Source organism: Ailuropoda melanoleuca, chromosome 2 (genome assembly GCF_002007445.2).
Source record: "Ailuropoda melanoleuca isolate Jingjing chromosome 2, ASM200744v2, whole genome shotgun sequence".
Taxonomy (NCBI): domain Eukaryota; kingdom Metazoa; phylum Chordata; class Mammalia; order Carnivora; family Ursidae; genus Ailuropoda; species Ailuropoda melanoleuca.
The window spans coordinates 194,768,108-194,795,044 of record NC_048219.1 but is presented as its reverse complement, the minus strand read 5'-3'; the positions used below and the strand labels follow the sequence as shown (position 1 = coordinate 194,795,044).

The 26,937-nt window shown below is 47.7% G+C and overlaps 1 protein-coding gene across 11 annotated transcripts in view; it reads right to left on the bottom strand.

Moving 5' to 3' along the window:
- The window catches only part of AGAP1 (ArfGAP with GTPase domain, ankyrin repeat and PH domain 1), a 546,965-nt gene that overhangs the window by 161,114 nt on the left and 358,914 nt on the right, over positions 1-26,937 (bottom strand). For 8 of the 11 annotated variants that reach the window (XM_034655451.1, XM_034655453.1, XM_034655457.1 and 5 more), the window contains 2 exons: positions 20,771-20,939; positions 2,978-3,136 (listed from right to left, as the gene is read on the bottom strand). In XM_034655451.1, the coding sequence (XP_034511342.1) occupies positions 2,978-3,136; positions 20,771-20,939 (328 nt within the window). The remainder of the gene's footprint in view (positions 1-2,977; positions 3,137-20,770; positions 20,940-26,937) is intronic. The other 3 variants (XM_034655455.1, XM_034655452.1, XM_034655456.1) reach the window with 1 other exon arrangement.

Below are 26,937 nucleotides of genomic sequence, written 5' to 3'. Positions count from 1 at the left end.
GCTAACATCAGTATCTGCTCCCTGACGATCAAATACGGTCACCCACATGAAGTCCTCCATAAATATTAGCTCCCATCATTATTACCACCATTGTTCCTCTTTTCAACCGTGTGTTGGCTGTGACATACCATCAACCCTTGGAGAAGAGAGGAATAAAGAAGGAGCGTGGAAAACTGCAGGAATCCTGCTGTGCAGCCCTCTGCCGTCTTCCCAGCTCTTCTCTATCTAAGGAATGCCAGCTCAAAGCCTTAAAACTAAGATGCTAATTAATGTTGCCATGCTGACCTCTTCTCGTCCTGTCTGCACCCATTCTGCTGCGCACGCACCCACGAGCCCGTCACGTCTGCTCCTGGCTGTTGCATTTCCCCTTTCCGTCCTCCCCGAGCCCTTGTCCAGGTTGCCTCAATGCTTACAACACCTTCCTCTCGTGGTCTGGCACCAAAAAAATTAAAAGAAATAAAAAAAATAAAAAAATAAAAATCCATCGCTGTAAGCATCACTCAAGTGTGAATCTCTCTGAGAAGTCTTCCTTGATGGATGACCATGCCTCAACTACCTGCACAATCTCAGCCTGGGCTTTCCCACAAGTTCTCCACCCATGTCCCACGGCATGGGGCTGACACGGGGCCAGACTGGAGCACCTCATCTCCCGTGTTTGGGGTTCAGGCTCTGTGGCATCAGGGAGCCTAACTAGTCTTTACCAAGCGTGTTATATGAATGAAGAATGGACACTTGAGGGTGTGAATAGATGAGAAATCACTTTGTAAATATAAAAACAGCATTCGTATGCAGGTGAGCACAGTCTCTCACAGGAACTTTATGAACATGTGTGTAGAGAGCAGTGCGATCACCTGCCGTGGAATGCCACCTCCAACCACACCGAGAGTCGGAAGTGATGCAGTCCCAAGCCTTGGCACTGTGGAGACCCCATCACACACCCGCCTAGCTGGATGCAAAGAGCTGTGACGCGCGGTGGGGGACGGTTATCTAGTGAGTCTTTAACAAAGAGGTAAGCGTGCAGAAGGAAGGTTTGCACAGAACAGATTTAGATGAATATGCCACTTCCCATGCCGTTTCTATGAAATCTTTTTATTTTTTTTTTTAAAGTAGGCTCCACCCCCAGTGTGGAGCCCAGTGCGGGGCCTGCACTCCTGAGCCTGAGATGGAGACCTGAGCTGAGATCAGGAGTTGGACGCTTAATTGACGGAGCCACCCAGGCGCCCCTATAAAATATTCTGAGTAGAGGGGACATAAAGATTGGGGGTGATGATCTCTCAGGAACTTGCTCTTTTATTCCCCTCTTCTCCACAAATACAACTCCCATAGCACATACGGAGCAGAACTCCAACACTGTTGCTCTACTCAGGCTGTGCTGGTAGCTCCACAATGCACCGGGAGGAGGAAAGTTCTAGAAGGTCCCTGCTTGACAAGGTGAGGCCAAGGCAGTGTGCACAGTGGGCTCTGGAAACCGCTCCGCAGAAAGGCCGCGACAAGATAACCCCGGCTGGCTAGTGATACCGACTGAAAAGGCACCTCGATTCAAAGTCCTCGATGATGCGGTGATTATGTCAACTGCTTGCTCCTCCTAAAACAGTATGTCACTGTGGTGACAGCAGCAGTTACTCAGTTACAGAGGCTGCCACGGACCAGGTGCTGTGCTCACACCTAAACCACACAAGGAGGGAAGCACACCCATGTCTCGGACAAGACAGGCTCGTGCAGGGGAGGCGGCCAGCGTAAGGCCACCGGGCGGGGGGTGTGGGTGCTGACTGAGCACAGGCCCTTCCAGGGCAGGCGACAGCCGTGAACGCTCTGATGTCACCTTCCAAGGGACCGACCTCTGGGTGCTTCGTCTCAGTGAGTGGGAACCCCCTGCCCTAGGGTTCTCAGGGCATCGCCAGGATCTCAGACAACGGGCAGAAAGCCCTGGAGAGGTGGAAGCGGACACCCGCTGCCCAAGCATCTTCCTGTGGGTGAGGAGCGGGCCCCTGAGGTGGGTGCATGCCGGGCACGGGGGCCATTCCAGACCTGCGCTGCCATGGCGCCCCTGGGTGCTGCCTCTCTGGACTCTGCTTCTCCTCGGCACCCTGTTTGGAGCTGCCCTTACCGAAAGCCCTCACTCGGCAGGGTCTGCCGGAGGGATGGGAGCAGCCAGAGATAAGGATGGTGTTTACCCACAGCAAACGTCCTGCTGTAGCAGCTGGTGGGTCTTCAGGGAAGACCTGATGCTGAATCTTTTAATTAGAACAAATTATGCTAAAATTACTTTAAAACCCTGTCTGATAGATGACATACAACAGTGGGAATTCCGTGAAGTACCGGTGAACAGGCCGTAGAAAAAACGCCACAGGCAAACTGCGTTGCTGCAGAGCCGCGCAGCCTCGACTGCACGTCGTTCACGATTCCGCACACACATCGAGGCAGCGCCTGATGTCCACATGCGTCTCCCAAGAAGCTGCCCACGCGCGCCAGAAAAAAGGGGGTGACGGGGAACTCTCCAAAATTTAGAGGGTACATCAGGAATTTTGGAAAACTGGTAAGGAGAACGAATTCTGTTTTCCTTTGATGGAAAGAGCAAACACACACACCCGAAGCCCGACAACGGAACATGTGCACCGCCGGGGGAAGGGTGGGCGCAGTCCCGCAGGAAAGCGTGACCGGAACACGGGCTCTGCGTTCTTTCTCGCCTCCCTGCCATCGGACCTGTCACACGTGGGCGTGCAGCCTCACTTCCCCAATCTGACAGGCAACCGGCTCCTCCCTGACCAACAGGAGCACATGGGAGGATGCGAGTGAAAGCTCTGTCAAGGACCCAACGCTCCGCGGATGAAACGTGACACGCGCCCTGCTCACGTGGCTGCCGCACGGGGCCAGCACGCAGAGCGAGCGCCGACGGTCAGGGCGCCGCATCCGGCCCCTGGATCACACCAAGGACCGCGAGGGGGCTGCGGGTCCGGGGGGCTGAGCCCTCTCTTACCACTGCTGATGGCCGAGTTTGCAATGACCGTAGCCTCACTCCACTGGTCGGCACTGGAGACAGAGTAGGAGCGCTGCTGCATGCCGTCCGGCCGGCTGCCGAAGGAGCCCAGGCTGACGCCGCTGGCCATCTGAGACCCAGACGCACTAGTGACATTCCCTAGGAATAAACAAGTCAGGTGAACACCACCTCGGACTGCAGACCCCAGAAGCCAGCACGAGTTTGTCTGGACGCCCACATGCTTGCACACGGTGGACCTCAGCACCGAGAGCAGCTGGCGTCCTGCCTATGTGGAAGATGGAAGCATCCTACAAAAATATTCACGAGGAAAACTAGGATGACAGCAGATCCTAGGGACCCGCTGACACACTGCCAAGGAACGTAACCACACAACGCAAGCCTAAACAAAGAACGCCGAGGCGACACCGTCTCTAGGTGGGGCAGAGGTGAAGACGGAAGACCCACTTTTGAGAAAAGCCTTGGTCCCAGCAAGATGGACCCTACAGGAGTCCCGACTGTGTCAACACATCAACAGAAGGGAAAATGACCACAAACGGCAGCCAACTTTCACGGGGAAGCTCCACTTTATGACCAACATAAATCAAAGCTCCTGGATGAGACATCGGAGAACATGCATACTCTTAACCCGGGTGAGTTTACTCGGCCCCTTGAAGGGGCCGAGCAGAGGATCTACGGTCTTCGCCACTGCACGGCACACAGGGTGGTGACGGGAACGATCCCATCGCGTCCTGGACGATATGCAACAGTTGCTCAACGTCAGAATGAATGACTTCTTGGTCCTACCAATGCCAGACTCAAAATCAAGATTCAGTGCCTTCCTCTTGAGCTCGGCCCACCCTACCTTCTGTGAGTGAATTCGTTTGCTGGCGCAGACCTACAGAGAGGTCAGGTCCGTTTTTCCTACACTTTCCTCTGATTATTTTAGTTTAGAACCAATTAAGTTCAAATTGTTCTAATAGAAGCCTTTCATAGCACAAGACTTTAAGTGCACAGACCAGATTCATAGTTCCCAAATCTGGCCAAGTACCAGGATCACCTACGGAGCTTTTTAAAACCAGAGGCTTCAAAATATTTGTAGTGTGATTCCAAAGGCCTGGGGCTGGGGCTTGAGAGAACGCACATCTTCCACAGCACGCCAGTGGTCCTGGTGAGCTGTCAGAGGTAGGACGGGGCTCTGCTACCCAAAACCCACCCGACCGTAATCCCATGGGCACGGGACAGTCACAGGATCACCTACTGAAACGCCTATGTGAGCCATGCAACAAGCGATCCATGGAGAGAAGAGACTTCACTTCAAAAATATATATTACTACCTTAAAAAATGATACCGATTTTATGCTGTTACCTGAATTGGGCACACTTTGAATGCCATAAGGGAAACTATTCCCAGGCAGCCCTACCCAATTCCAGAAAAAAGCCAAAAGTGACACCTCAGGAACTGAAGTGTGCAAGGACACAGGTCCTCCTGAGTGGTTCTCAGACCAACGGCAGCAGACAGCCCAAGAGCACGTTAGGAATGAAGACTCCCAGGGCCCGCCCCAGCACCTGCTTTTTCAGAAGAGCCTCACACGAAATTCTGAGTGCACCTGATAAAGCTCGGATACCCAGAAATCACTACGAACATGAAACAATACTGACGGCCGGAGCTCCTCACCACCTCCGACGCCCGATGTCAAAAGTGCCCGAGGGCAGCATGCAGGCCTGCAGGTCATGAGCCCCGCTCTTGGCTCCCCTGTCAAGCTGCAGGCTCTGAGCCAGCCTAGCACGGAGGTGCTGATTTTCAGGCACACTGAGGCCCGCAAATCCTGGAAACACACGCACCCTGAATGACAGTGCTGGCTGGTACTCCCACACCGGCTCGGGGGCCGACCCGCAGGGCAGCCTGGGGAGGAGGGCCAGGCGTCTGGCAGCTCAGACACAGGGTCAGCGGGGGTGGCAGTGAGGGACAAACCGCATTCTCCTCCTGGCATCCTCCAGTTAGGGCCCCTTAGGCTGTTTCCTGGCTTCTCCTCCGGCAGATCCCGATTACAACAGGGAGCTCGGACCCACAGCAGGGCAGCATCGGGGGAGCGATGAGGTGCTCCCATGGGGCAGCGCAGTGTGGGTCTCCCCCTGCAGCCTATGTCCCTACTAGTGTTTGCCTGCCACACCCTAGGAGGGTACCCATTCGGGCTCAACCAGTGGGGAGCAGGCATGGGAGAAGGGTGTGAAGTGGGGTGTGTATTCCCAGGCTCCCTCCGTGAGCGATCACCTGGGGCTGCTGTCCCTGAGGCTTGCTGGGGGCACCCGTCCCCTTGCCCCACGGGGCCCATGCTGGTCCCTGTGCCACTTCTGCCAGCCCTGGTGCCCACACCTTCAGACCCTGGGACTGCTCTTCTCTGGGGGAATCCTCATCTCACACACATACAATCGGAGCCACGTTTGGGACTAGACCCCCAGCCCCTGGGGCCCCAAAGCCATTTCTACTTTCATCACTTGAATTTTCAGCAGATAGGGGCTTCAGGACACCGCTAACCTTTTTATGGTAGGGGAAAGAGAAAGATGGAAAGAGGACAGAGAGGACCACGAGAAGATCCACACAAGCTGTGACCCCACCGCTGAGCCAGCCCCACCCCCAGCAGTGGTGGGCCAGTGGTCCTACTCTGAGGCATTTCAACTTGCTCTGAGTGAATCCAGCGGTCAAAGAAACCAACGCCCCCCAATGCTTCCTGAATATCTTAAATAACTACAGATTGATATCTAATTACAGTATTTTATGTCAATTTCTGACGGTTTTTACACACACACACACACACACACACACACACACACACACCACCCAACAGAGGCTAATGCATACTTTCACTTCTATTTCTGAATGAATGTCACGAACTGTCACTGGTCAAGCAACACCGGCCCCTGCTTCCAGCTTGTACCCGGACGCACCCAGCCAGCGTCTGCCCTACGTGGGACCGCACTGAGTTGTGCTCACGGCTTCAGAAAATACCTCTAAAGCAGGTACAGGACGTGCTAAGCTGAAAATCACTTGATTTTCTCTCAAAATTCTCTAGGCCTACATCTTCCAACGAGTGGTAACTCATTTTACGTTAACAAGTTATTAGTTAAGGCTGAGGATCCAGGGTTGTCGTCTGTGAAAGAAGCCCACGACTGATCTGATTTCCTGGCAGCCAAGGATCGGAAGGCCAAGACCAGGGGGATACACGGTGGGGGGCCTGAACACGACTCTCAGTGCAGTCAGGGTCAGCCTCAAGTGCAGAGCAGCTCCGGGTGGCTGTGCCCAGCAGAGGGTCCTCCTCTCCTGGCAGTCGGGTTGAACGGCTCCAGCAGGTGCCCATCCTGAACACACGTCCGTCTTGCCGCAGAATTTCATTTGTGTGGCTGAGAACCAAGATAGGGCCGTGAGGTCTATCTGACTGGGGAAGAACTCGGCAGAAGGCTGGAAACCACTTTCTTTGTAGGCATGCCTGTCTTTCCCTAGAGAGAAGAGATTCTAAAAGCTGGATTGGAACGTCCTCTCTCTCGGGGACGAGGAGGAAGGTCCAACACTTGAGTCTAACTCACTAAGCTCTAAGCCGGGGTCAACAGAACAAGAGGCCTTAGAAGGCAGGCAATGGGACGCCTGCTCCCCCCAGGGCCGAGCACCAGAGCTGTGACCTCCTGGAAGGTGAGAGTAGAGGTACCTTCTATTCCTTCCTGCTCTTCCTCCTCCTCAGCCCCACCTCCACTCCCTGTGCCCCACCAGAATCCCCACCCCACCGTTGCCGGCGGACTGCTGCACGGATCTCACGCTTCTTCATGGCATGCGTGGCGTCCTTTTGTTCCGGATGGCCTTTTCCGGAATGTCTATGGTGAACAGACTTGCATGAGAGAATGTCTTCCTCTAGAGGAGGGCAGATCTGTGTACTGTCTGGGGTAACAACAGTGCCTTCCACGGCACAGGTCGGGCAGGCTTGTGTGTGTCCCATTAGAAAAGACTGGGGTTTCCTAAACTCGGGATTCCTCTTCTGTAATGCAGCCCAGTGTGTGTGCTGGTTCCCCCGGCGCTCAGGGAACAGGTGCACGACAAGGCTGATACTCTGCCCGCTGGCACAGCGGCAAGTAATGACCTGCTATCTGTCCTGAAACCCGGCTCTCATCAGCTAGGACACTGGCAGGCTGGCTCGCTAGCTTGCTAATAGGGTGGAAGTGGACCCTCCACGGGCCCGCTACCTCCTCGATCACGGGCCTCCTGGCCCTCCCCGTCTCCCTACAGTGGACCCGCAGCACGCTGGGCACAGTGAAGGAGACAGTCTGTGCCCTTAGGGGGGCTACCGTCTCGTCCAGCAGAAGCCATGGGACGGGCCCACATGTGGCCAAAACACAAGGCTGAGGAACACAAGAGCCATAGGAAGGTCTGAGGGGCAGGAAGAACAGCGCCTGGAAGGTTCAGGAGACACTTCATGGAACACTGCAGATTTACTTTAGATTTTGGAAATGGAGGCACCCCCTCTCTAGACTAGTATGGAAAGAGGGGTCTCATCCTATCCCAGGACAACCCAAACTCTGACTGACTCACCTGAGGTGAAGCGTTCACTCAACAGTCCGATACGAGCCTCTCTCTCCAGGTTTCTGTTTTCCTTTCATATCAGTCCAGACAGAAGTCACACAGTCGTGCCTAACACTTGTGCCAGGAAGCCCGTATGAGAATGCTCACAGCGGTGTTCCTCGGAAGAGCCCCGAACCAGAAAGGGCTGCTGTCTCCCCACCACGGGCGCCCCGCAGCACACCCATACGGTGGACTACCACACACCAGGAAGGACGGACAGATGCTGACGCACGTCACACATAGGACGTGCGGAAAAGACCAACCCAAGCACCCACTGCCCTGACCCCACCCAATGGTTCACCCTCCACAGGCGACCGGTCCTAGGAGTGAGTGACTGCCCGCAGGCGTGTGTGTGTACAGACGGCAGGGGCAGGAGAGGGCCCACGGGGTCTCCTGGGCTGGGGGCCACCTGCTGCTTCCTGATCTGAGGACGGGCCACCTGCACGCTTGGCTATTAGGATTTTGCACTTTCTTTGTGTGTGTTCTATTGATACAACTTAGCTCACCCCCCAGAAAGCTAAAAATGGGTCATCTGAAGAGTCTGGATGCAGAGGTCAGGTCAGCAAGTGTGACAGACAGAGCTGAGTGGGGCGAGGAGACGGAGGGAGGGGGCACCAACATGAAGTCTCAAAGAGGGGCCCAGCCCTTCAGGGTAGGAGCTGCTGCTTCCGTAGCAAGGGAGTCATGCAAAGACCTGTTTGTTATTTGTCTCAGTATCTTTTCCCTAAATGTTACCAGGCAATATGCGGTTGCCTACCTGGCCCGTTCTGAACTCTGAAAGAGTGTTTCCTCCAAGACCCCATCTCTGGATCAGCTGGCTGCTGGCCTTGATTAGCAGGGGGCGGCTCTATTACCATGCTAATCCACGGAGTCTCCGAGCCATCTCCTTGATATGGATATGTGTGTGCTTACAGGCCGCCCTGATTAGCGCAAGCTTCCAAGTGTCAAAAGCGCCAGATTCTTCCCAAAGAATAATTTTAGCTTTACTTATATCCCTAAAGTGTAAGAGTTGATTTGAAAAGGTACTTACCTCCACCATATGCTATTTTTCTTAAAACAATTTGCATTTCAAAGCGACTATGGCATTTATATCTGAATGAATATCAGTATGTTGCCTGAACTGATCTCAAACGAGCATGAAAAAGATGCTGGTTTTCTATTGAACGTGAATGTTTTCATCCACCAAATGACATCAAAGACAGAGTTCCTCTTTTAAGCTATAGGCTTACTACATAAAAAATAGCTTGCTCTCATTTTTAAAAATATACTCTGAAATAAGGCTTTTCATAGTATTCAAATAAAGATTCATCAACAGTCATTTCTTCTAAAATACAGAATTTTGCTCATTGCACTTTCCATTCTGGTTCATCTTCACAAACATAGCTTGGCCTTCTTGGAGGCTTAGAGTAGAAAAGGAGTATCTGGCATTTGAATTCTTGGTGAAGTACTTTGCAAAGGAGCAGCAGTGTGTGGCAACGGCGACAGATCCCGAAGCTTCCTGCGCCCTGTGTGAGGGGGGCGCAACCCAGAGAGGGGTCTGCAAGTGCCCCAGTACAACGCGGACATTGTTTTACACTGTGGAATCTTAGACCTTTTTGAAAACAAACTGTAATTACAACACAGGATTGATGGGAGCTCCCCCTTCCCCTCGGAGGCCTCACCCTGAGAAACACACAGAGATCGCTTTTGGGGGTCGATTCTCATTCCTACCTGGCCTCCAATGTTAGAGAAGTTTGGGGTGCGAGGCTGCCTTCTGCAAACCTCCAGGAGCACAGCCCCCCGGTGAGCGTGCGCAGGAAGGCCAGTTCGCTGGAATCAGAGCAGGGCGACCGAGGCTACTCTAACGGCCACACCACTTCAAAATAGGCCTTCGCCATCTGTTCGTCCTCTAATTATAAACCCAAAAAGAATATAATTCACAACACTACCATAAAAAGTGAGATATGGATGATTTAAGTGCCTATGAGCAGGGCCGTTCGCTGCACTATTTGCATTGGAAATCTGCCCTCCTTTTTGGCAACCAGGACTCGAGGCTAAGAGGATTTTTTCCAAGGACACACATTCAGTATCTTAAAGACGTAGGCGTCCAGGATTCTGCATTGTTATAAGCTGACACTTGTTTTGTTAAAGAGCGCATTCAAGACATCTACTACTGAGATAGGAATCGCGGTGCATTTCTTCGTTGGCTGTATTTCCACACGTGCTGACCAGGGAGGAGAGAACGTACGGAGTCCGGACCCAGTGGTGACAGCGGATGTGATCACTACTACATACAACAGCGTGGCCGCGCTCAGAACCACAGTCCTGGGACCAGTTCCCACTTATTCCTAAAATGCAGAAACAGCTCTTTTTGTTCGGGTTTCCCCTGTTCGGATTATGATGTCCAAGGAAAAAAACAATGAATGGTTCTTGTACAAACGTCTTTAAAACTTAGCTTGATGAATGATGTAAATTAGAAGACTTCCAACATCTCACGTGATAGATCAACTCATTATCGAACATGGGCATCGACTCCTCTCAGTGATGACCAGAGAAATGATGTAATTTTATATTACACTTCTTTCTTATGACTTCCTAACCCTCTTCACATGCTGTTCCGTAATCTTCATAATAATTTTAGATACATGACATCTTGCTGATTTAATGCAGATAATTTATACTGCTATTTTCTTACTTCTGGATAGTTTCATTTCCAATTTCTTGTTAGTGTAAACAATACTGCAAAGGACATCTTCTATTTAGACTCTTCCTTAGGATAAAATCCCGGAGAGTCATTACTCAAACAGCATTAATGTCTTTCTGACTAGTGACGTATATTGCTGATTTTCTGAGGCCATTGGCCAAAAGAAGATAGAACCCAGGCATCTTGAAAACAACTCAGTTCGTGATTTGTAAAATGGATATAACGCTAATGATGACGACAATAATATGCCCCATGTGGCTGATTGATATAAACATCAAATTGCATAAAGTACTCTGTAAACCACAAAGCCTCTGTGGATATTAGCTGTTATTAATTTCACCAATGGTGAGTTTTCCTTTTCTCTATTAAAGTTTATGTTTTAATAAAAGCTTAAAATGGCGATACTGCTAATTTTGTGTGGCTTTAAAATCTAAAAGGTCTGAATGTCTCCCTCACATTTTTCTCGTGACGGGGTTTCCTCGTGTGTCACCTGCTCACATCTGCATGCTGCTATTGTAGTTGTCCTCACGATGTGTGAGCCTACACCCATGCTCTCGAAGGTTTCCTGAGCACCTACTGCATGGACCTGGGCAGTGCTTAGTGCTGGACAACGTGATGACACTCCTACCACTCCAGGTCTTGCAAAATTCTCAAACTATTACAGCCGGTTCTGCCCAAGCTGTCAGAGGCACAATTTACAAGGGGAAAGAAAGAAATGAAACCATGGGCTTCGAACATGGTGCAAACAGTGGATGAATGGCGCAACCAGATGGTGAAGAAAGAAAGGGGAGTCGGAGAAGCCGCAGGCCTGCTCACATGCTGCGGCGGGCTGCTGCTGCATCCTGGACATGGATATAATTTGGTGTTCGGGATAATGCAAGATGAAAACATTAAGTACATCAGAAGGCAGGCTCTCACTTAGGTGATTATATTTAGAAATCAGTCCAAATATTTATTCCAAAGACAAAGTCTGTGTGTTCCCAGTTATCCAGCGCAACACTCAACACTGTGAAAACAATGCCTGCTCTTCGCATCTTGCCCACTTCTATCTGCGTCAAGAACACCTGCTACTACGGACTCTGAGATGCTTACGCACACAGTGTGTACATCACGCTTGTCTGCGTACTGCCCATTACTTGTATAGGCCATGCGAACAAGTTTATATTCAATGCGGTGGTAACGAGGTATGGCAACATTACACAAAAGGAAATTAAACTAAGGATTTTCTTCTAAGCGACAAAATATGATTACAGTGTGCCCATGTAATGTTTTGTAAAACGTTAAGCCCAGGACGTCTGCATCTTGTCCTCTAGTTTCATAATTTGGTACTATATTCCTAACGACTACATCCAATGTTGAGTTTCTTCCTTTGCTTTTGACAACAGTTCTGTCTTTAAAATGTCCTTTTTCCTTTATATGATATACACAATAGGTATTTTGCCCAAAATCCATTTTGAGAGCAGGTTTCTCTCTGGCTGTCATGTGGGCCTACACTCAGAAGCGCTCACTTCTTTCTCACCCTTCCGGTCCTACGAGGTCAGCTCTCACACAGAAATCACAGCTGTGGTGAGGAGGTGGCTGTTTGTGGTCAGGATGGCCTTGCCTTTTACCACACCTCAGAATATTCCAGAAAGACAAATGTTCTCTAAACGAGTGGTAACTACCAAACACCGGGCCACAAGGTACCGACATGACGAACGCCATGGCTACTCTGAGAATTCTCTGCTAGCATGGGGTTGGGAACGCAGCAAGGCGGCCAATCGTGGGCTTGGCTCTATCACAGAATGGCTCTTTCCCGACGCCCGGGACGGCACTCTGCTGCCCTCCTGAAGGCCGAGGTCCTCCTCAGGGCCCCTCTCTCTCCTCTAGCTCTTCCCATGCCAACTGTTTGCTAGTTGTGAAGGCATCGCCTGAAGAGCTGAAACACTACTCCTCACCAAGCACGCACGTTTCTGAAAGAGGAACAAAGTTTCTAAAGCAACTTTTATTTACTTATGGGGGTATCTGTCCCCATAGTGACAGACAGCTCAGTGTCCTTAGTGTTTTAAACGGAAATCATCAAGATCAAGGTGGTTTTGTCAGTCTTTACAGAAAAGAACACCCCACTTAGAGTTCAATAACTGAAGGAGGTTTCCTTAAACTGGAAAGCGCACTTCTGATTTATCCCTGAACTCTTCCCCAATGGTTCTGCCCAAGAAGTGAGGTGTCAGGAGGGCAAACAGTGCTTACCCTCGGTGGTTATCCCTTATATTTCACTTGGGGGGCGATGCTCAGTAGCATTGACTTAATAAAATAATTGTGAGGTCAGGAAACTAGGAGAGGGTAACAAAGAAAGGGAAGTAATGGTCTCCACCTCAAAGAGCTTACAGTTTCAGGATGGAAACAGAACAGAAATTTGCCTAACCCTCAGTGAGAGAAACAATATAAACACAGAAACAGCAAGAAGAATGTGTTTCTCACAAAAGCTGAAGATGTCGCAACTCTTCTAAAGAATAATAACTTTAGTGTCTTTTAGTTTCAGATGTAGCGAACTTCCCAACGTTTTGGTCTGAAAGAAACCCTCCAAAATGTTTCTTCCTTTCCCTAAAAATAATGAGTTATTCAATAGCCATCAAAACTACTCCGGTAAACCCTGGTTCGTGGAAGCAGATTATCAAGGGATACTGGTTTTTGGATTCTTTTTTAGCAAAAAATTAGCAACCAGGAAGGTTTTTATTTGCAAGCATTCTACCGAGTGGCTAGAAGGGTCTCTAGCAGACTGATTTATGAATCAGAGGATTAACATGGCAAAGGAAGTCCAAAGCATGCGACAGGAAGGGGTGACCGAGGCAGAAACACAGGGAGAGGCAAGGCCGGGAGTGGCGGGGGTCCCCTCAAAGCGGCCCAGGACCCAGGAGACACACGTGAGCGGCACGGCTCATTCCGTGCCCAGCACAGACTCCGGAGTTATTAAAATGTTTTCTAGACCATTTGAAACTAAACAAAGAAAAACTTTGTTTCGAGGAGACAACAACGGATCTAGTTTTGATGTTGCGTTATTTATTTATTTATTTTTTAATAGCTATTACCACTGTAACAGCAGCTTAGCGGCTCGGCGTCTGCAGTGTGAGCAGTTTTGATAAACAGCCTCTGCGGGCCACACAACGGGGATAATGTATCCTTAAGTACCGCCAATGAGCTGCCATTCTGCACAGCCAATTACTTCTGTGCGTCTGTCACTCAAAGGAAAAATGGCTGAGCCCATTAGATCAAACCTTTGTCACTGTTCCTAATGCACTCTTAGGCCTCATTAATCTCCGGGAGCAGCAACAGAGCCGCCGGTGTCTCATTGCCTCCCCCGAACAGGCCCACGTGAAGCCTCTCATCTCTCCCCCAAGTGCACCGCGTTAATCAAGCTCTCCTTATTACCCCAGTCCCTGTCACGGCGGAGAGCGCGCTCCCTCTTAAATGCTCTCATTATGACCCATCTTTAGAGCCGGCTAAGTGGAAAAAAAGAGAGAGGGAGAGAGGGAGAAAGAGGACGGGAGAGAAAGAGGAGAGGAAAAAGCAAGTCCGATCACATTAATATTCATGACAATAATTAGTATTCCAGGTCACTGAATATTCATGCTATTAGTTTGGTTTTTTATGGGTTTGCTGGATGTCCTGATTACTGAAGTGTGGAGGAAAACAGCATGGTTGAGACTTTAGATGTCAACGGCAGTTCAATACTCAAAACACATCGAGATCCCCGCCCCCACCCCCGGAAAATCAGCCTCAACCCTCCTGGCGGCTTTAATATTTTGAAACCACTGGGGGCCCGAAGCGCGGGGAGTGGGGGGAAGGTTTCCCGCTACAAAGGCCTACGCATCGCTCTGCTGAGGATAAAAACACAGTCACCGTTCCAAATACCCAACAAAGACCCACTTTCGGGACAGGGACGTATCTGGCATCTCAGAACAAAATGGGGCCGTCGAGGAATAAAGAGTAGAGGGGACTTGGACGGGGAGCCCGGTGCCCACAGAGATCCTGGTTAGTCCCACAGAGCGCCTCTCTGCCGCCACTCCCGCCACTGCAGAGGGAATGCTGTTGGGGGGGGCATGGGTTTATTGTGTCTGACCCACGAAGGCTACACACAGGCAATAGAAATGACAGTGTCTGGCATGAAAACAATTCATACAAAATTTCCGTCCCCTCTTGCTTCCTTTCCTTCACCAGTGACAAGCACAACTGTAACGACGGATTCCCAACAGAGTTTGCAGACTCGCCCTGGGCCGAGCTTTGCAAAGGCACGCCCACAAGAGCAAGGCGGGCACATCGGCCCACCGTAGCGATAAGAAAGCCAACGTTCATCCACACAAGGTCCTAAGATGGGGAAGGTGGGATTCAACTTAGAGTTTCTGCCTCTCAAGGCCCTACTGTGGACCGTTAACGTTTTCCTGTTGTTACTTGAATGTCAGAATAACGTTCCGAGCTGACACACTCTGCATTCCATCCTGGGTGGATACAATTCTACCAACCAGCCTGACATGGCTCACAGCTCATGTCAGAAGGTACTGTGGGACATCTGACTGTCTTCTCTGGAAGTATGCCTGAAATTACAATGCGATGGATTCGCTAAAAGCATGGCTTCTGATTAGAATGGCGATGCAGGTTCTGAGATAAAGCAGCGGAGCGGCAGATACCGCCATGGACATCTTGAGTGAGTGACCCTGGAAGGGGGAGATGTGATCAGGAAGGGGGAATTTAACCAGGCCTGAATAAATATCTCCTGCATTCTTCTTCTTCCTCCTCTTTCTTGCTGGAGTAGATGCTTAAGTACATTTTTCAAAAAGTTTTTTGTTTCTGTATTCTTGTACATCATGCAGAAAATTTTTTTTCTACCTTCAGACTTGATTAATAGTAGTTTGGCCCCACACAGACTTCTAGGTTCAGAATGATTTGTCCTTAGAAAGGAATTCTTCCACTATCTTTTAGCATGTAGTGTTTGCTCTGGAGTCCACAGGCCGGAAGAGCTCCTCCTGGTAGGTAAGCACACTCTCCTCCTACCTGGGATGCTTTTGGGGATTCTGTTTGTGTTTACAGAGCCTCCTTTGGGATTCTGTTTGTGTTTACAGAGCCTCCTCTCCCCTGAACTTGACACTGGGCTCTTCAGATGGGAAGACACCAACATGTCCTTCATCACCTCCAGCACGCTTTCCTCTGTCACAGGTACGATCACCAATAGTATCCTTGGCTGGGTTCTTTATGGCATTGAACCTATCTACTGAATTTTAAATTTTCTTAAAAATTTTTTCTTTTCTAAAAAAAATTTTCTTTAATTTTCAAGGACTCTTTCTCCCCAGGTTTTTATTGTATCCTTTGTTTCATTTTATGAACACAATAATTAGCCTCTTAACTCTTCCTCCTTCCCCACCTCTCACTCGCTTTGTAGGATCAGTTGTCCTTTTGTTTATTTTGGCTCCTCTCATTTTTAATGTTGGTTTCCACAAACGTCTTGGCTGCGTATTTGTGAACGAGTGCCCGTGGGTCCATCGGGCAGAGGCAGGAGCTGCCCTGCAGCCTTCGGAAGGCGTGTGTGGCCCATGCTGACTGGGAGGTTCAGTTTAGATGAACAGTGCAGGGCTCGTGGGCAGGCCGGTGCGCTTCAGTGATATCCCTCACGGTCAGAGCTGCCTCTTCTTGCCATTTCTTTCTGTCCCTCTGTGACTGTGCAGAGGTCTGAGCTCCCCAAGCTGCTCCCTTCTCTTTCAAGCATCAGCATCCACATGGGATTGGAAGCGGGGACGCCAATGGCCGGCTCTTCCTGAATGCGCCCCTCAGCCCGCCCTGCCTGCCTTCCACAGCTGCCCGACAGAGCGTGGGGCCGCCCCACCTTCACTGTGGCTCTTCTGCTCTGTATAACTTGTGAGCCCCAAAGGGAGACCCGAGCTCAGTTATCAGTATACAAGGCAGCTACTTGGATGTGTTTTTCCTCCTCTTCCCCAAGCCCAGGGGAAAACCTGATACGAAGATCATCACATTTCCAGCATTTCGATATATGAAATGTAGTCAACATTCCAAGACTGGTAATGGTAAAGCATTTCTCAATACTAGGAATAACATAAGACCACCACCCCCACCAGTGATTTTCTCTCCAGTTGCCCCTTCGTCCTTTGAGCCTTGATCATCAACTTCAATGGTCTTATCTGTTTATCTTCTGATGCCTCTGCCCCCACCAGAGTGTGAGGCCCCTGAAGGGAGGGCCTCATACCGCTGCTGAAACTCCAGAGCACTAACTGGGGCGGCCAACCCCATAATGATTTTACATGAGTGGTACCGGAAGCAAAGCAGTGAGGCACCCAAAAGTCAACACTGACATCAATTAGGCGTTGTCATATTTGAAACATAAGCTCACTATGAGCATATACTAGAAAATCAAGAGAAACATCTGAATAAATATTCCCACTAACAAGAGTTCAGTACGATGACTAGATATAAACAATACAAAAACTATGAGCTTTCTTATTTCTTGCAAAGTAGATAACAGCCCCCTTCACCCCTGCCCCCTCCCCCCAAAAGGATTAGCCTCACATTTCATCAAAAATTATAAACTAACAGAATGGATTGACATGATACATCTAAATGAAGAAAAGTGTTAAAATTTTACTGAGGGATATATATTAGGTTTGAGTAAATTGGGCAAGACTTGTATTCCATGAGAAGAAACTCAACATAGTAAAGATGTTAGTTCCTCCACAATTAACTGATAGATTAAAAGCACTGCCAATTAGTCACAATGAGGTTATTTTTCGGGGGAAGGAGAAGGTTTCAAATTACTCTGAAGTTTATTGGAAAAAATAAATGAGTGGCAATAGCCAAGAACAACAATAAAATGAAAGAGTAATATTACTACCAAAGATAAACGGAACCCTAAATCTAAGACACTCTGGTAAATCCGTATGTGGTAACACAACACGGGGACAGCACGTCAACTGGACAGATCCTCAAGCCCAGAAACACAGTGGTTTTGACTAAATGAGTTAGTTGTATAACAAAGGTGACACACACAGTCATAAGTAAACAGTTTGACCGAGAAAGGACAATTAGTTATCTGTTTGAAAAAGCAGTTTAAATAGATTTCCTATTGTGTATAATTGACCCAAACAAACTGAAGGTGGTGGAAAGGCTAAATATCTTTAAGAAAGAAACAATAATAAAACTGTAAAACTCAGAAATACATATATAGGAATTGTGACCGGTTTTCAGGATTATTAAAGGCCTTCTAAATATCTAAAGTAGTGACCTCAGAAGACTTACGATTTGATTATATGTATATATTCTTGATTACATATTAAAAAGGGGAAAACCTCTATACGTAAATAAGACCATAAAATTTAAAAAGCAAATAATAAACTGGGGAAATACCTACAGAACATATTATAAAGTGTTAATATCCTTAACATATAAAGAGTTCTTATATATCAATAAGAAAAAGATAAACCACCCAGTACAAAAATGGGAAAAGACACATCTAATGTAAGAAATACCTGAGCTCGACAAGCATGAGATGGTGACCTTTAGCACTAACTGAGGAAATCCAAATAAACAAAGCATGAAGTAATTTTAGTGTAGATCCAAAATGGTAACAGCAACGCTGGCAGGTGTGTGTGGGTGACACGGGTACTCACTTTAGAGAGAGGAGGGTATTTGCATAACAAAACCTTTCTAGAAATTAATTTGGAAATGCGTACCAAGAATCTTATAAATGTTTATATCCACTAACTGAGTCACTTCACTTATGGACATTTATTCTAAGACAATAATAAATGTTATACACAAGGATTTAGGCACACGCATGTTATCACGTCTATGTAAATGAAAAAGTTACTAGAAGAAAAGGCACAAAACATTGATCTAGTCCAATAACTGAGATAAGAAAACAAATAAACAGGAAAAGCATAAAAAGAAACAAACATCTCCACGTTAACTTAGACCCCTAGGACAAAACAGCAGAATTCAAATGAGTTGAGAAAGAAGAATTAGGTTAAGTAGCACGTTAAGTTCTTTGGCAAATACTTCTAAAATAATACCTATTTTTAGGTAAAAGTCCACCACTTAAAATAACATCAACCTACGTCACGTTAAATTTGCTGTGTTGGAGTTCTTCATGTGAGAGAGCACCTATGAACAAGGGGATGGAGGACCACCCGCTGATGATGTCACCTGCACGTGGAGACAAGGATGCCACGTCCCTGAGCACTGCCGTGACCACGAGGCACTTTCTTTCCCCAACGTGGCACTACGCTCCTGCAGATGTCATACCCCCACTTGTGATCCGAAGAAGAGGAAAAATCAAGCAGGCTCCCTTTAAAAGGAATGAACTTGGCTGTGGGTTGGAAGAGCCTGCCATAATTAGCTGAGCGAGTGAGCACGGAAAGGGATTCCAGCCCTGCCCCAAACCCTCCCATCCACCCAATGCAAGGGCATTCAAGAGAAAGAAACAGGTGCTAAAGGAACATTCCTTTAGCCGAGGCCCGGGATGCCAGCTACTCCACACATATGATAAGGTTACGTGGCATTTTGTATTTTCTGTTTACCAAATGTTACATTTTCCTGAGAAAAACAAGGGGCAGTTCAGCACCAAAGAACACCAGCCTCAAGACTAAAAAACTCAAAACTCCTAACATTACATATCCAAAACTCTTCAAATCACTGAAGCTCTTCCCTCATCCTTGTGCCCAGCAAATTCCCATCCTTTACCCAGCACAGGCGCCCCCAAGCCCTGAGCCTTGCCCCACCTCCTAGGGTAGAACAGACCCATGACCCCTGGGCCTTCAGGCGCCCTTACGTACTCATACCGTGGCCTGCCGCAGACCACTGCCTTTACCTGTTTGCTGGTCCTTCTTCCCCACCAGAGGGTGAGATTCTCGGAAGCAGAGTTGATGTCTTAATTTTCTGTGTCCCCAGAGCCCAGGACCTTCCCTGGCGTACATCAAAAATGCCATAAATGTTTGTTGACTTGAATAAATAAATGGATGGATTTGACATGGTGGGTCAGAAGGAGAAGTAGAAAATTAGCTGGTTTTAAGGTGACGGCCTTGTGTATAAGTTCTGGAAATCAGGGTCTCCACATCCACAGCATACACAGTTCCTGGCACACGACAGGTGCTCACTAAATATTTTTTGAATAAATTAATAAATACAAACTAATGTAGACATCAGCTTTTCATTCAATACAGAACTCCCCCCGCCCCCTGGGCACTTCTTTCCTCTCTTCTTATCCCAGAGTTAGCACACCATCCCAAAAAGGGAAATTTCATGTATATCTTGGAAGGAAGGTCAGCAGGTCGTAAGAGACCTCATCACCATTCTGGAATGAACTGATGTCTCCCTTAGCAGAAAGCCCAGTTTTCTTTGGATTTTTAACAACAGCTGATATTTGTATTGTACTTTATGAGTTTCCCAAAACTTTCACACATGTTATCTTACCTGTCACCACATCTCTGTGACATATGCAGGCCAGGCAAGATCGACCTAATTGACCGAGTTAGCGGTCCAACGCCACTTGGTATCGTGCAGCAGAGCCCCAACGGACCCCAGCTCGGGCCCCTTTCTACCACCCTGCTTTCACCAACCAATGCCGCGTACGCCACAGAACTGTGGGGGCAGCTCCATCCCTCTTTTCAAAGTACCTGACACCTCAGAGGGAGAAAAATGCAGCAAAGACATTTGCCAGAAAGTACCAAAGGACAGTAATTTATTTTGAGAAGACTGGAGTATTTCAGAGAGAAGAAAGGGACTTTTTGCTAGAGAAAACAAATCCGTGTGTCGGTATGTTAGAAGGAGGACCCAGGTCTTTTCTCTGATAAGTAATCACTGGAAGGTCAAAGCCAGAGGGCAACCATTTGCAAAGCCTCTCACAAAAATTAGCCACAATGTTTTGGATGGCCTGGAATTGCACGCAACGGCCAGGAATTTCCGAACACATCTAGGTTTGAGAAAACACTTTCTCTGATCCCGAATGAAAGAGCAAATTCTCCTTTCAAAAGGGAATAAAGAAAATTAAAGTTGTGTTAAAGAATGACATAAAAGTTACAATATAAAACCGAGAGAATTTAAAGTTGAGATCCAACAGTTTCCTTTCAATCTTGCACCAAATAGCTCTTCCACTTTCATCCACTCAGTCACTAAAAATACCCACCAGCCCTTGATACTTTCACAACTCATTTACATATTTTAGAAGGCCCTTCAATCCTCAATCATATGTAAAACCCTACTTCCAACTACACATCTCTGCGAAGACCTCGTGGATTGGCTTGTGAGACGGAGACTCAAGACGGCACCACGTGCCAGCTGGCGGTCCCAGAACCACAGGTGTAGGGGAAATGACTACCCACAGAAGAGAACAGATTTCTAAGCCTTAACGTACAACGTTAAAGGTTCCAACCTCACTTCACCTCCAAGGCTCCACACTGTCCTGCGACCAGTGGCATCGACCGCTGCGGTCACACTGGATTCTCACGCAGGTCTGCCATGAGCTTACCTGAATTTGGTGAGATGTGTAAACTGCTCATGTCCTTGGACAGGCCGTTGGTTTTAGGGCTGGAGATGGGCGCGCAGGCTGACGTGGCTCGGGGTGGCCTCTTCCCTGGGACTTTCACAGTGGTTCTCAGAAGATCAATCTCTTTACCATGAACATTCTGCATGTAATCCTGTTCAAAATGTTAAACATCCAAGAGAGATTAAAAAGGAGACCTCGTACAATCTAGGACATAAGGTTCTATCAGACACCACGAGTTGTAATCCTATGACCCTTCCACTGTGGCAAACACTTTAAAAATAATTAGGTTTTGATCTGTCTAGTATCATGGCATCAACATTATACTGAAATCACAGTGTCTGTGTCCTGAACTAACCTAGACCCTAGAAACAGAAGGAGACACAGGAAATGCTTCCATTTGGGGAAAGACAAACCAGCTGGAGAAAATAAGTATCCTTATGAAATCATGCTTTTTAAACTGCTGCTTATTACATGGCACACTAGTACCCCAGGCTCTTCCTCTAAGTTTCAGGTAAGATTTCCTGCAGTAGGAAACTATTTTGTAACAACTGCTCTGTCTCAGATGGCAACACCACTAAGCACTTGGACAAGAATGAAGATCTCTGGTGAGAGCTCAGGTGGAAACTAAGTAAAGGTCAAGCATTTCACTAAGGACCAGGAAAATGTCTGAGAGATTGGTGGTATGGTGGTGAGAAAACATGGAGCTCACAGATGGATGTGTAATAGCTGGATGTTGAAAAAGAACATTGGGTAAGTGTGGCACTTAAGCATCGTGTTTCTCCAAGTGGTTCACTGTACCCAGAGAAAATATCTTGCTGTTCTCTTTGTGATGGAGGTGAACGACTGGCAGCTCACAGGGAACCACAGGGAAGCCTAGGTGGACAGTGATGGTTTCTGTGGAGGTCACCTGACAACATTTCAGTGTGGAGTAAAGCAACACCCAATAATTATGTGCCGGTGGGGGAATGGGAGAGGTAAATGAGAGCCAGGGTAAGTGGCCTACTGGTGAATTAGGAATTACTGGACCTCCAAATGCAATTTTTGGGCAAGGTGCCCCCTTGTGTCTATAGACATATTAAATCGACCTCACACATTAAGAAAGGACATATTCTAGGGGCGCCTGGGTGGCAGCGTTGTTAAGCGTCTGCCTTCGGCTCAGGGCGTGATCCTGGCGTTATGAGATCGAGCCCCACATCAGGGTCCTCTGCTATGAGCCTGCTTCTTCCTCTCCCACTCCCCCTGCTTGTGTTCCCTCTCTTGCTGTCTCTATCTCTGTCAAATAAATAAATAAAAAATCTTAAAAAAAAAAAAGAAAGAAAGGATGTATTCTAAAACACTCTTGGGTAAATAACATCTCAAGTGTTTTAAGACTAAGCATGAAATGAAATAAACACATTCCTTTCTTGGCAGAATCTTGGTAGATTCCTTTTAGAACACACGGGAAAAAGGCCAATACATGTGCAGTTAGTATAAACAATTACGTTCTTAGTCCATGTAATTTCAGAACTGCCAAATGAACCAGTGTGTGGGCTGCAAGGGGCCCAGGGAGGCTGGAAACATGAGCTGTTTGCTTGTAACTGCTAACCAACAGTCAAGCGATGCAGAGAGAACCCAAGAAAGTTCCAGAAGCAAAATGCAAGGGACAGAGGCCCCAGTCTGTGGGATGAGGAAAGTCAGCCGAAGTGTATCAAGGAAGCCTGAGGGGGCCCAGAGAGTAACAGGGAAGCCGAGATGAGGATTCCAGTGGCTTCTGGAAAGTAGCACCTTTTAATTGTGAGACAATGTTCACATTCCAGCAGATGAAGGGGATAAGAAGCAATCACGGGTTCATCAAACAGCAGGAAGACTGATGACAGAAGCAACAATACAAAAAGGAAGCAGAAACACGAGATTCCAACTACAGGGGAAGGAACCCAAACGTGGGACCTCGGGACAGAGAATGGAAGAAGACGTGTCTTCTCTCTGCCATCTACAGCAGAGAGGATCAGCCTTGAGTGTCAAAAGCAGAGATCTCACCCCGCAGCGTAAGCACTTGGGGGCGGGGGTCACATGGGAGCCAATCTGGACTCAGGAAAGAGTGCAGGAATTCTCAGCAGAGGAGGAAGGGCAGAAAGAGAAACTCCAGAATGTGAGTGACCACGATGGGCAGACGTTCTGATGGAGAAACACACAACTCTAGAAGGTTCGAAAAGCACCAGCCCAGGAGGGAAAAGATGCTACAGGGTCTCTAGTGACTTTCTAAGGACAGAACTCAAATGGCCAATTCTTGGTACAGAGCAAACACTCAAAAGGCCATGCAAGGCTGGAGCCAGGAGGAACATGGGACCAAAGACCATCGCAGAAAGAATCCGGAGCTGCACCAAAGTGGGGCAGACACAGACAAGTTCTTCACTGGGAGTGGTGAGGCCAGACCTCCATCAGCAGTTGATAAACCATCCAGAGAGATATAGTGGGACCCACAAATCTTCTCTCAGCCATGGCAGCCAGGAGCAGAGGCCCCGATGCACCCTGACCCCACAGAACAGGCTGGCTGGCATTTGCCTCCACCATCTTGACAGACCCAAGACTCTACATGGAAGTCAAGGTGCTTGGGAAACTCCCCAAAATATAACTGACCGTGAAAGAGCTATGGTTTTGAAAGGATGGGGACCAAAGACAGAAAGCCGTTACCATTAAATTAGGTGGAAGGGTAAGAGACTGGAAAAATTACATGGAACCTCATGAATGAGCTTGGGGTGTTGAGAAAGGTGAACGAAAAGCACAAGGGAAGTGGTCCTTGGTTAGTGTGGGGCTGAGGGTCAAGGTCATTTACAAAAAAAAAAAAAGATTGTTTTTAAACATCTTTAACTTACTTCCATTAACATCCACCGAAAATAGACCAACCTAAGCTTTGACACCAAAGTTAAGGCTTGTACATAATGAATTCATTCTCGCATAGTTACTCTTTCAAAAATATCAACTTGCTATAACTTTCTTCTTTAATGCCAATTCTTAACAAATTAAAATACAATAACAGGAGTGTAATTGAGCATTTATTGCTTATGGGCTCTAAAATGAGGCTAATCAGATAGTGACTAAAGCCTCAGCATGGGCTCTTTTAATAGGCATGTTTTAACATACAATAACCAGGATATTTTATTTAAAATTATTATAGAAATGTACCAAGTGCCTGCTCTTTGGATTTGAATGCAGCAAGGGAACACATTTATCTTTGGCTCAGCATGGGCCAGGGAATCTGTTTTCTCGTTTGAGTTAGGCGCCGAAACTTCAGAGGAACTAGATCTAAAAAAACCAGGATATAAACTTGACAATTCTTACAGGGCAAGCCACTACCGTTTTTACAAACCTTACAAAATGCATTTCCTAATCCATAAAAGCCCTTCCACGTGGTGCTTCAGAAACAGGTGGAAAGCAAAGGTGCGTGCGTATGCGGCTCCGAGTTTCCCTCAAGAGAAACGATGCTGAGTTTTCTGTTTTTGAAAGAACCCAGCCTTTTCATCTCTCCCCAGCTTGGCACTTGAGGAATTAAAGCTGGGACCACGAACCAATGTCGCCTCCTCAGAACTGGGATGCGTGGCCCGACGGGTCTGAGGTAGGGACCTCGCTGGGTGAAGTAAAGACAGCAAGCTCGATTTTGATATGCAAATGTTATAGATACTACCCTTCTCGTGTTCCTTGTAGAAAATGCTGATCGATGATAAAAGGGGAAAAAACCCTTTAACAAGGCATGAGGGTAATTCAAAGCCAAGTACTTTTAAACAGCACTTAACAAGTCCCTGGGGCCCACTCAAGAGCCAGGCCCCCCAGAGGTGCCATCTCCTGCCCCTCAACAGCTTGAAAAAGTAGTAATTGCAAACCTATTTGCATTTTTCTTCTCAAGTTGTCCATGCTCGTCGTGTGGATTATTTTTTCCAAGCAGGCGCTGGAGCAAAGGGACCCGTTGCCGAACGTGCTGAGCTCGGGAACCATGCACGGCGTCCCCCTGCAACCCACTCCTGCACCTTTGCCATCCCTTGTTTTTTACCTCTCGCTCCTAATTATGTTGCATCTATTGCCGTACACTTAATTAGCTGCATTAATGTGATTTCTTTTCACATAGTCAAGCAATTAAGAGCTATGATTGAGTTTCATTCAATTAGCCTCAACAAACATGCTAATTGATGTCCCAGATGCAAATGAGATGCAATGAGAGAAACCTGCTAGCAATTGAGAGCCGTGTCAGAGACCCACAGCTTCCAGCTTGCTGACAGAAGCACGGCTTAACGCGGCTCCCACCTTCTGGGGGCTGCCTTCAGAGAGGGCCGCGGAGTCATTAGTGCTGTGGTGTACGGGATCTCTCCGGATACGAAGAATTAATTGATTTGCGGCTGTACAATCTTGTCCTCGAATCTCACGGTATGCGTCACCAGGACCTGGAGGTCATCAACTGGCTAGCGCGGTGCTCTGGCGGGGAGAGTAAGCCCTCACCCAAATACACATGAGGCTAATGGAACCACCCAGTTCTCCCCAGAACTGCAGAGGGACAGGTGTGGAGGTCTTGGCTTGGCGATCTCAGAGCCCTCTCCATGCATGATGGCCTATACGGTTCTCAGTAAATGGTGAGTTCATCTTAGTCAGCTCTGGGGCATCTGGCGCTTGGACTTAAGCTCAAAATACAGCAATCCATCAATAGTCCCTAAAAATACTCTTACTATATTGATTCTCACTGCCTCCCATCCCGACGTTACCTTTGGCTGTCTGCTGAAAGATGGGTTTGCTTGATGTGTTCACGGGGGTACCAAAAGCAGTTAACAAGATCTTAAAGCCAACCCCAAATGCAGAAATAGCAGGACTGGCAACTTGGCATGAGAGTGTCTGAGTAAAACACACAGCTTTGAGACTCTACTCTCTCCGAGTGCAGATAATAAATCAACACCGCTGCAATTTTACACATACTTTTTAAAAAGTATGGAGACTCTTCATCTTCATAATTAAATGATGGAAAAAAAATCACAGAAATTTTTGTTCCAATTTGGTTTTCCCAGTAAGTTCTGGTTTCTAGTTATCCATAAATGCTTAGAAACTTAATATATTAACATGAAATACATTTTGTCTAGGTCAGATAATCGTCAGCACAAACTGATACTTGCCATGGCCAACGAATTGCATTTTTCCTCTTTGCATGACCTAGCTTGGTGGTCCTCAAAGTGGGGTCCCTGATACCCTATCCAGGGGTTCACAGGTTCAGGACTATTTTCAAAACATCCCAAGACACTGTTTGCCTCTTCCAGAGCTGAAATCTCTTTTTATGGTGACTAAAACTGCCGACTCCAGAGCGTAAACCCAGGCAGTGGAACCAAACCATACCAGTCCCTATCGTCAGTATTCACTGCTGTGCTCGCTAAATAAAAACAAAAAGTTTCACTTAAGAATGTTCTTGGGGCGCCTGGGGGGCTCATTGGTTAAGCGTCTGCCTTCGGCTCAGGTCAGAATCTCAGGGTCCTGGGATCAAGCCCCGCATCAGGCTCCCTGCTCAACGGGAAGCCTGCTTTTCCCTCTCCCTCTGTCCCTCTCCCTGCTTGTACTCACGCTCTCTCTCTGTCAAATTAATAAATAAAATCTCAAAAAAAAAGCAGTTATTGATTCTTAAGCATTTCAACCCTGAGTACATACATGTCTTTTTAATTTTCTGGGTAATGACATGGCAAGCATGTGTGTTAGTGCCACACATGGAAGGGGACAGGTGTCCTGCAGAAACACACTTCTGTAGTCGTCTGAGTTGCAAGCTGAACTAGCCCCGCTTTCTTGGTGGGACCCATTTTTACTTGAAAGAAGTAATGTCAGACATCAACTATGACAATTCTGTCATGGGCCTTCGGCAGGTATTTTCTTGAAAATGACCAACGTGAGCCCTGCAGGGAAAACAGTGGACAGTAACTGTGGTAGCATATAATCTGAGCTTCCAGTGAGGATGAGAATCTTGGCAATTGTATTTCTCACCATGAGTGTGACACTTTCCAAATACTGACGCTCTTCCCTGACAAGATGGGCGGCGATATAAATGAAAACAGTTTCTGGATATTGTACAATGACAGGTGTCGCCATTTGGAAAGCTGCATATCTCATTTAAACAATTTTTTTCAATTATTTATTTACTTATTTGAGAGAGA